We start from the raw sequence: 10,850 nt of genomic DNA, 5'->3' as shown, positions 1-10,850 counted from the left end.
GTTTCGAGGATTATTCTTGAAAACAGGAGATGAATGATCATGTAAAACACAAGAATATATGATTATGTGTAATTTTTGGATCGAATTTTATTTCAAACCTTATATACTTTTATCAAAATAATAAAAATCAACAGAAGATCCTATCATTTATAGAGTCGGACTTAAGCGTCGGCAAAGTAAACAATTGCCTAGGGCCAGTGGACGAATGGATTAAACCACAGAACACTGGCCGTGCATTTGCGTCTAACGGGCTAGCTACGTGGCGTTTTCCGGTTTTTCTTCTCGTGTTTAACACCTAAATAGAGACTAATTCCCCATAGAAAGTTTTTCCGGAAGATACTTCCTCTTAACAGAACGTCCAAGTGTTGCGCTGCAGCATTCCATCAAGCCAACCAAACCGTAAATCAATATGTAAATTAAAACAGGAATAAAATTTTACGTATAATTATATTTAAAAATGAGAACACAATAACATTCGCAGCTTCAAGAGAATTCAACAGAAAATATAACAAAATTGATTCCTATTTTGAGGAAAGCTGGATCGAAAATTTTGTTTAGGATCCAACTTTCTTCCATCCGACAATGATTATTTGTACTGACACTAACAATTTAGATAAACGTTATAATTTAATGTTTTATAGTGTATTTAGTCTGTCATTCTTTGTATCTAAAAGACGAAATTTTACAAGTAATAAACTTTAAATTTCGAAACTACAACAAAATGTGTGAAAACTCATTCACAGGACGGAAAATGCTGTTGTCATCTTATTAGCATACGAATATCAATTTTAACTTTTTAAAAGACCTTTTTAATCCAATTTAGTGGAATGTATAATTTTTTAAATTTAATATAAAGCGTTAAAATTTAATATTATGTATTATAACATATGAAAATTGATAGAATATGTAATAGCGATTTCACTTAAAACCACAAGATGGCATTATTAATACCTGCAATGATTGAAAGAGGTGATGTGGCAAGCCGATTCACAGTACTCTTCCGCCAAAATCGTAAACACATTTTAATTATATTAAATTGATATAAAAAGATACAAAAAATTCAAGATAAATATATATTAGAAACGTGTAATATGTTAATCAAATTTTATAATACTTAATGACGTTAATTTGTATAACCAATAGTTATAGGTACTGCTTTTTTCATCGTCGTTGTTTGCGAGTGTTAATCCGCTAGAGGACGCCATTTTAGATTAATCCGTCAGAGAAGCCGGTTGTTTGTAACTTGTGAAGAGAAATTCGTTTAGGATTAATAGGTTGTGGCCCGCCAGACGGTGGACATAGACATCAAACATGACGCAAGTATTGCCAATTAGATTCCAGGAGCATTTACAGGTGATTATTTGCTTTTATAAGTCTTTCTTCACTAAGCCTAAGTCAGCTTTGGGGTGGAACGAAGAACGCCCCTTCGGGTGATTCTGCGAAAATTATCGGAAGTTTTACATCGTATATACTACAATTAATTACATTTAGACAATATAATTTCTTTTCTTGAAATTGAACTGTTTCATTTGCATTAAGCTCATCTCGAAAGATAATGTTTGAGTCATTTAGGGAAATTATATGATGAATTGAAACTTTAAACATTTTTAACGAGTAATTTCGATAGACTCTTATCAAATTCCTCGAATTTATTTCCTCCATAAGTGCCCAAACATGATATACTATAAATCTGAATGGTTTTTACACATTCACACAGAAGTATTTCATTTGAGTCATTAGGAATTGTTTAAATTAAAAATTGCTGTAAAATATTGAGAAATAATAATTAATCTGCAGTTTTTTCGGTACCAATTTTTCTTATTCTATAAATGTTAATAAATCTCTGTTAAAAGTAAACTTAATAATAGTTTAACTCATGAAATACTTATCAAGTTACAAACAATAAATCCATTATATTGAAAATTCAATGTTGAATTTTACTTTTGTAAGAAATGAAGAAAAGTCACTTAAAGAATTTAATTCCCAATTGGTAATTACAGTAATGTATTTATAAATTTAATAAATTAAGTTTTTAAATGTATTTCATGGATATTTTTCATTTCCTTCTAAAGTAAGTTTTTCGTTCAGGTGACCTGTTTAATAAGAGCAAATATTAATAAATTCTCTACTGCAAATTAAAATGTTTAATGGATACTTTACAATATCTGAAACAGGTGACTTATTGTTAGAAACTTGATGGTTGATGATTAGATATCAATAATTGTGAAGTAGGCCTATATTCAGAATTAATTTTATGTATTCAAGTTCATTGATTTATCTTATTTTTTAATCAAATTTTGATTATTACATTAAAGAACTGATATATATTATAAGAGATCTTAAATTATTTTGAATTAAACCAGCATCCTGATTTTTATAAAAAAAAAAAACAAGCTTATATTTGAAAACTATGCTGCTGATATGTATTGTTCAAATCAAATATCAAATAATCAAAAAGCTTATTTAATATTCAAAGATAACATTGCAGTTATGATGATTCCTTGTGCCAGTGTAAACCAGTGTAATATAAACCACACCCAGTATCATGTGGGTTGTAAAGTTTTATGTATCACATGACTTTATATAAAATATATTTTTATAATCTTGGTATGTATTTCTGTTTTCGGTTTTAATATAAATTGTGCTTCAGAAGTAATGTAATGTAATAAATTATTTGGTTAACATGATGTTAATTTTTTCAATGTTTTATTTGTCGTTAGTTTGAACCATAATAAATTCTCATTTTGTACTTTGGTAATAGCATTGAGTTTTGGAGGTTTCAATAAGTTTTAGATATGTAGAATCATGTAAATAAATCATTAGTAGCAGTATAAATTTATATGCACTAAGATCTGTATAATAAAAATATTCTTAATTTTATTTAGAATTGTCTTGGATTGATTTATAATTTAAAACTTTAAATGTACAAAGCTTTTATACACAAGTTTTATTTAGAACACTGAGTTGATATGTAATTTAAAATAGTACAATATTTAAATGATTTGTCAGAATTAATTTTTTTAACTTAATGTAAAATTTGGTTTTCAGAAGTTTGTTAAAATTCAAGGATCTTAAATAAAAATAAGTTTACATGGCCAACGATTATTTAATATTAATATAATAAATATAAATACAACTTTTTTACAAAGAGAGATTCTTTGTTTCAGTCATTTTTCCGTTTGCACCATCAGCAGTTCATTAAAAACCATAAATACTCACGGAGACGACCTTCCTTTTTAGGCTACTGCCTCCGTAGTTAAAATGCAAAAAATGATAAAAGCATACTCTGGTGTTCTTGCCACAATCACATGACACATTTTAAATAAAAATAATAATTTTACATGGCCAACGAAATGACTGAAACAAAGAATTTTTCTTTGTAAAAAAGTTGTATTTATATTTATTACATTAATATTCAAGGATCTTGTTAAGTATTGAATTTTAAACTTGATTCAAATTGCTTATGAAATAGACCAGGAAGTACTTTATTAGGTTAAACATTTTCAGAATTGTTAAGTTCCATCTTCAGGCCAAAGATGATAATCATTCTGATGAAATAAATCAAGTGTTACCATTACTATTTAAATCTAATAATCCAAATAAATATTGGAAGTATGAAATCAAACTGGAAGTTTGCAGTAATGTTATATAATTTTTAATCTTGTGACTTGAAGTTCAATTTGTATTGAACATACGTTTTTGAAAATTCATTCACTTTTCCACTTTAGTCTTAGAGAAATAAAGATTTGTTTGATATTACAACTGTATGAATGATCATGTCTTAGGGTTTATAGCAATCATGGAAAACCTGTAAAACAAAATTTTCATGGATTTAGAAAAGAATCTTATGGAAATTGCTGCTTTGTGTTAATGTTACATGCTTAAAAGAAAAATAAACAAAATTGTTTTACAGGGTGGTGGTGTTAGGTTTTTGTAGGGAGGCAGAAATCAAATGTCTGTCCATAGTTTTCTTACATCATATTTTAATAAAAATTTTTAAATGTTCAAAGTTTTAATTGTATGTAGTCTGTAGTTTTGTACAGCATCTAACTTCAAGAGATCAAAGGGTGCATTTGGAAACTAGGTTTTATCAAATTGAGTGCTCCAAACAGGTTAGTTGGCTCAGAATCCAGCACTTACAGATGTTTGGTTAACAGTAAAAAATTCCTGGCTTATAGGAGTTACTGTGTACTGATGACTGTTGTAGAAGAGAGTGCACACTAGTATATAAATGAGATTAAATCAAAATTAACATTGGGTATGTTCATAAAGTTGAACGAGTTAAATGCGTTAGTAACGAATCGTTCTAAAAGTAGTAGTGCGCATGCTCTGTGATGATGACGTTTCAAATGAAACTCTAATGAAGTTCATGAAGGAAAGAGTTGGTTCACTTTGTTAAGAAAATGGTGCCTGATGATATCGATGTATCTAAATCTACTAGAGTATTTAAACTGAAGGTGAAATGATAGAAATAACTGTCCACCCAAAGCAATCTAAGAAAAATATTTTGGATAAGGCTTCACTAGCAACATTCATATCTTTGATTTTAGAAACAGCCATTTAGTTATAAACGAATCGGTTGAAAAGTCTAACGAAATAAGAATAACAAAGATGTCATTCTCGTTTAACTTGTTTGACTTTACAAACATACCCATTATTGACTTCCAATCATCAATTTTTGCAATTGCAATCAGTGTCAGATAGTTATATTTTGTTGATTGCCTGTAAGATGGTGTTTTGTCACTGTCTCCCAGATGGTTGAATGTATTGGTATTGATTGACATTCTCTTCATTTTGTTACATTGTAAATTATAAGAAATTAGTGATACTTTGTTTAGAAGCAAATGCAAAAACATACTAGCTGTTATTTTTTTACTCTTGCCCTGTGAGCACTAAAACTTTTTATCAAGTCCATCATAGTTTGGTCAGCTCTATAATGGAGCAGTTGGGTGGGTAGGAACAGGATCCTGCATATTCAAGACAGACCACCTCCAAAACTTCTGGTGTTTTTCAACCTGATTGTATTTGATTTTCAAATTTCCTAGTGATAAGCCATCTGGCTGGATGGCGAATCTTAACTGCTTGGCCATCTGGCTGTCATTTAGCTTTTTGTATACAGTAGAGCGTCAATTATCCAAAAGTCAATTATCCGAAAGAATTCCAGTTGGCAGATTTAAATTTTCGCCAGTGCTGTGGCGCTGCAATCTTTGTTTTTAATGATACAATAGTCTTCATAAGGGTTAACATCGACAAAAATTCAACATGGGATAGGTTAATATATTTTTTCGTACATAATCGGTTATCCGAAATATTGATTTTCCGAATAACCCCAGTCCCGGATAATCGATTGATTCGGATAATCGACGCTCTACTGTATAACTATTAGTGATGGGATGATTAATTGGAAATTTGAAAAAATTGGACATTTCCTGGTAACTGGAATTGAGTAAATCTCATTATGATTTCTGATTCTTCCGTATTTAATAAGAAAATTGTTTCAGTTGTAGATTAAAAATTTTTTAAAAATTATATTAGCAGTTAAGTATTAATTTATTGGAAACTTTCATATTGACGAAGCAGAGTATGCCATATCACTCATACATGATGCAATGTCTGTCATGGCAGACTTTTCTTGTGTAGTCAGTGATGAGATTGCACTTGGTCAGTACTAACTGTTCCCATTTTAGGAAAGGGTGACATTAGGGTTGTCACTTGGCCAGCGTTAGGCCAGCTTGATCAGCAATTTCAAATCAAGACTGATGGTCAGCAAAAATTTTTAATGTTGGCAAAACAGTTTAAAATATCAATATAAACAAAATTTATATTTGAATTGAAAAATATTATTTAAAGTTATTTTAAATTTTTACATAAAAATATACTAATTAAATGTATTACAGCATCATCTGTGAATCAAAAACTTTCATAATTATAATGTTTGACTCACAGATTCATAATGAAAGTTTTTGATTCACAGATGATGCTGTAATACATTAAATTTTTAAATATGATTCAAGTGATTCTAAGGAAAAATACTTGTTTGTACTGTATTGCCAGTTTGAGTTTTAAAAATTGAGTTTTCAAGATATCAGTTTAAACTTTGTGGCTTAACCAATTTTTGAATTCATTCTCTTGTGATTTGTTCAGCTCATTGCATCATTTGCCAAACCTCATTTAATGTTAAATACAATGGAGTTAAAGCATTTACAAGGCTTGCTGATTGTGAGAAGCATGAAAAAAAAGTGCATTTTCTCATTTAGATTCCCCCATTTCCTGTCATTGCATCTGCAAAAGCAGCAGTTTCCAAAGGTTGTGATCCTAGATGAATTGATGGGATAGTTCTTTTGAGTAAAAGGGAATTAGCTATAATTTCTTTGAGTAGTATTGCAATATTGACTTTATCTGAAATAAGATGTACATGTTTTTATTGTGTACTGTACTATTACAAATGGAGAATTTTCAGGTTTCTTTCAAAAGATTGATTCTGGATTTTTCGTTTTCCATTTTTAACTTGATGAATATTAATGAATGTACCATGTTCAAATGTAAACTGTTAAATGATCTAAACTAAAATTAAAATTTAGAAAGTATTCAAAAGAATTGGAATTGAGTTTTCAGCAGAATCTGAATTGGGAGAAATTTGGTACTGTGCCGTCACTAATAACTATACCATACTGAAAAGTTATCATGGTATTGATCAGTGTAAAAGTGAAACTGATGATAATGATCAAACTTTTAACAGATGGAAACCTAGCAATAATTCTGTGTACATAAGTACAAAATAAATTTTTAAATCTAACAATATTAGGGCAATGGAAATTTTTGATAACATGGAAAATTTGTAATATTTTTTTTATGAAATTTACAATGAAACTGTTTTGAACACTACTAACTCTTGACAAATTCCATGAATAAGGTGTGACTTCTCCAAGGATTTTCTAATTATTTCTTTAATTCTAGTGAATTAACTTTCTTTCCAAGCAAATGTTAGTATACTTTTCTCTCATATTAAGAAAACATTTAAAATTTTTGTTTGCAAGCCATGGATTCTAGCAAACAATTGTGCTATATATTCATCAAAACACTTTTTGCTATGCATGATATCTTAAGGAACATGCACACTATTTTAAGATATACAGGGTGTTTCAAAACTATGTCAGAAATGTAAAGGCAGGTAGAGGAGACCTAAATAAGCAGATTTCATATAGGAATGTGGGTGTGAAAATGCAGCATTAAAGTGCTAGCTCATAAGGCAGTATTAACAACAGGTAAGTGAAAGATGAGTAAAGACAAAGGAAGCAACAATTTATTTATCAAGCAGTTTACAATAGCTGCTCAAAAGAGTGACCACCAACAGCAACACAAGATTCACAGTGGCAGCGCATGGATTGGCATACATTAGTAAAAAATGTCAGGCATGTCATGCACATTTCCAAGCAGCAACAGACAATTGGGCAACCAGATCATCTTCAGATGTTATGGGACTATTGTACTGTACACCATGCTCTTAATGTGACCCCAAGAGAAGAAATCCAAGCATGTCAAATCTGGGGAGTACAGTGGCCAAGGAACAGGTCTGCCCTGTCCTATCCAGTGCTGGCCATAGACAGCATCCAGGTGATTCCTGATGTTCCTGCTGAAGTGAGCTGGGGCTGCATTGTGCTGGAACCATATTCGTGTGCAAACAGCTGGAGGAACATCGACCAGAAGTTAAGGTAAGATCTCTTGTAGGAAGATGCTGTGTGTGTGGCTGGTTAAACAACAAGGTAGAATGTATGGTCCTAAGTTATTGTGCACAATGCCTGCCCAAACATTAATGGAAAACCTTCTTTGTAGCCATGTGTTCTTGTGCCATGTGGGTTGTCATGAGCCCAAAGGTGAGAATTATGGGTGTTAAACATACCTGACTGAGAAAAGGTAGCCTTATCAATGAATAAAACATCTGCAGGGAAGGTGGCATTGGCTGCAGCCTGTTGTAGGTACCAGTGGGCAAAGTTGACACGCAGAGGATAATCGGCAGGGGTCAATGCTTGCACACACTGCAAATGATGCAGGTGCATTCCGTCTTCATGTAAAGCTCTCCAAACAGTTGCATGGCTCACACCCAATGCATGTCCAACAGTTCTTGAGCTTGTCGTAGGACTATCCTCTGCTGTGCATAATACTGCTTCCACTGCAGGCAATCTGCAATATCTTCCAGTGTCTGGAAGCATAAACTGATCCACTCATGCACAACTCCCGATGAAGATGCTCGAATGATCAGCGATCCAGCAGATTCCTACCTGGAAATTGCTCCATGTATATCCTTTGAGCAGCTGCTCCATTTCCTTGTGCAGCCCCATACATGAAATGCATGTTGACAAACTGCATTGGTGTAACGATGCATGTTGCACAAAATCCGTGCAGGGAATAATGAATCAAGCCAGCGAAGCGCTTTCATCTGCCGAACTCAACAGCACCCCTCATGGCATTTTCGAATCCACATTCCTATACAAAATTTGCTTATTTAGGTCTTCTCTACCTGTCTTTACATTTCTGACATATAGTTTTGAAACACTTTGTATACTTTTATCATTTAATGAAAGATGAAGTATGTTAGAAGATACTTAATAGATCGGTTCTTTAATTGTTATGTCATAAAGTTGAATGCTTAAATTGTTCTATTTAGCCAGTTACTATTTATAAAATATTATGCAATGATTTGTTTTACTATTTTCTAACTTAAGTTTAATAATAATTTTAAATAGAGATGTATGTTTAATATAAGATGGATTTCTATATTATGATTGGTTAAAAATGAAGTAGGTAGATCAGAATTGTAATGACCTTTTGATTCTAATTTTAACAATGTGTTAGCTTGATTATGTAATGTTTTGTTAATACCATTTTAAAAGCATATAATTTAGTTATCAAAGTTAACTTTCAAAATTTTTTCATGGCTATATCTTATTAGTATGACAATTGTCATCCTGTATCAACAAGAATAATTGCTCATCAGAATGATTTAGAAGAGTTCTTGTTAGATGGACTGTAGGTTTAATTCTCTTGAATAGCTTTTATAATCATGCATCACCACAGGAAAAATTCATTCAATCTATATTTTGAATGAAAATGTAATAGTTATTACTTTTTTGGAAAATTTTTAGAATTAGCTTCCAGCATTTATTCTGTATCATTCAGTCTCTCCAATTTTTAATCCTTAAAAGATATAACTATATTAGCTCAACTTTCCAATCTAATTTGTTCAACAAACCAGTTATCTTTCATTTTAATGAGTCCAAATTTTCAGATTTGACTCTTAATCAGCTCATTTTCTTTGGTTAATGATGTGGTATTTTCATAAACTTCATGTTTGGATTTCTACTTTAGTGCCTTTTTTCCTTTCAAGCCTACCATTTCCAAAATATTTGCAGTTTATGTGATCTTGATATAGAATACATTTTTATAACTCCTGTTTTTAAACCATTAATTCTTTTGAAATCTGAAACTATGTTGTCTTAATTTCTTCGATTCACTAACACAAGGATGTGTTTCTATTTCAACACTTGGTGGTATTCCATCTTTATTTAGTTTATACGGTTAAAAGTATGATAACATGTTTCAGGCACTGCCTCTCCTCAGTCAATGTGAGAGTTGTTCTTGATAACTTTTCTTGATGGCTTCCTTTGGTGATCTTTTCTTCGATGAAATTTGTCGGTTTTATGTAATAATCCGTTTGAAATCTTCTGAAACAGTGTTGTCTTAGGTCCTAAATTTGGAAGAATTAAAGAATTGATTTCCTAAAGAAATTAAAGTCTTTTTCTTGTATAGCTTTTTCGTAAGAATTGTCAGGTATATACATATTTAAAACAATATGTAAACATCTTTGTAGTTCTTAAATAGCAAATGATCATGCAATGCTGTGAAACAAGGAAATTTCTTTGTTACTTTCCCTGCATCTCTCCCTTAAACATCTGATGCTTTTTTTTTTTTTTTAAACCAGTCTGTTTATTTGACAACTTAAAATTCTTTGGTTTACCACTGTTAGTAAATTTAATGTCTTCCCTTCTAGAGTTTTCTAGTCAGATATTTTATCAATTCCTACTGATGGAATATCATGTAAACTCTGGAATGTTGAGAGAGTAGATGCAATACGTATAAAATATTACTTTTTGCACTCTTAGCTATTGGAGGTATTTACAATATAGCTTTTATAAAAGCAACAAAAGTTGAACATGTGAATATGCATGAATGAAATACTTTCATTCATAAAATATTAATGCTATCTGCTGACAAATGGAAATGTTAACAAAATTATTGTTGTAGTCATGTCCAAATAATGAAGAGAATGTCTTCACCAAAATTATATACAGCAATAAGATTTTTGAATAATTGTTCAGATATGCATCAGAAAATTAAAAAAAAATTAATCTTAGGTATTGCTACAAGACATTAGGTTAGATAGCTTTAGCAAAGCATGAAGTTCAATAACTAAAATCTCCCTTCATTTTGTTCAGATTTCTTTGTGAAAATCATTTTTTTGAATGACCATATTTTCAAAATTGACTGTTGTAATGTGATAAAAGAATTTGTGGTGGTATAGTTTAAATCAAGTGTGGGCAACTTGCGGGCCCGCATTAATATTCTATGCAGTCCATGTCACACAAAATATTAATAAATACAGTCGATTTTCTGAAAGTCAATCATTTGAAAGAATTCCAGTTGGCAAATTTAAATTTTTGCCAGTGCTATGGCGCTTCAATCTTTGGCTATGTCTTGGGCTACTCAAATATTTTACGTTTTTGATACTAAATTAACATCTGAAGTATAATTTTTTATTGTTTTTATATTTTTCAATATATTTATTTTGTTTG

The 10,850-nt window shown here is 30.8% G+C and overlaps 1 protein-coding gene across 1 annotated transcript in view; it reads left to right on the top strand.

Annotated features, from left to right (window-relative positions):
- The first annotated feature begins 1,175 nt into the window (after positions 1-1,175).
- The window catches only part of LOC111635812 (clathrin heavy chain 1), an 82,123-nt gene continuing 72,448 nt past the window's right edge, over positions 1,176-10,850 (top strand). Inside the window, exon 1 of the mRNA XM_023380906.1 lies at positions 1,176-1,353. Coding sequence (XP_023236674.1) covers positions 1,312-1,353 — 42 coding nt within the window. The 5' untranslated portion in view covers positions 1,176-1,311. The remainder of the gene's footprint in view (positions 1,354-10,850) is intronic.

This window comes from Centruroides sculpturatus, unplaced genomic scaffold (assembly GCF_000671375.1).
Source record: "Centruroides sculpturatus isolate CEXI.00-Female unplaced genomic scaffold, Cexi_2.0 scaffold37, whole genome shotgun sequence".
In the NCBI taxonomy this organism is placed as follows: Eukaryota; Metazoa; Arthropoda; class Arachnida; order Scorpiones; family Buthidae; genus Centruroides; species Centruroides sculpturatus.
This window is presented reverse-complemented; position numbering and strand designations above follow the sequence as displayed.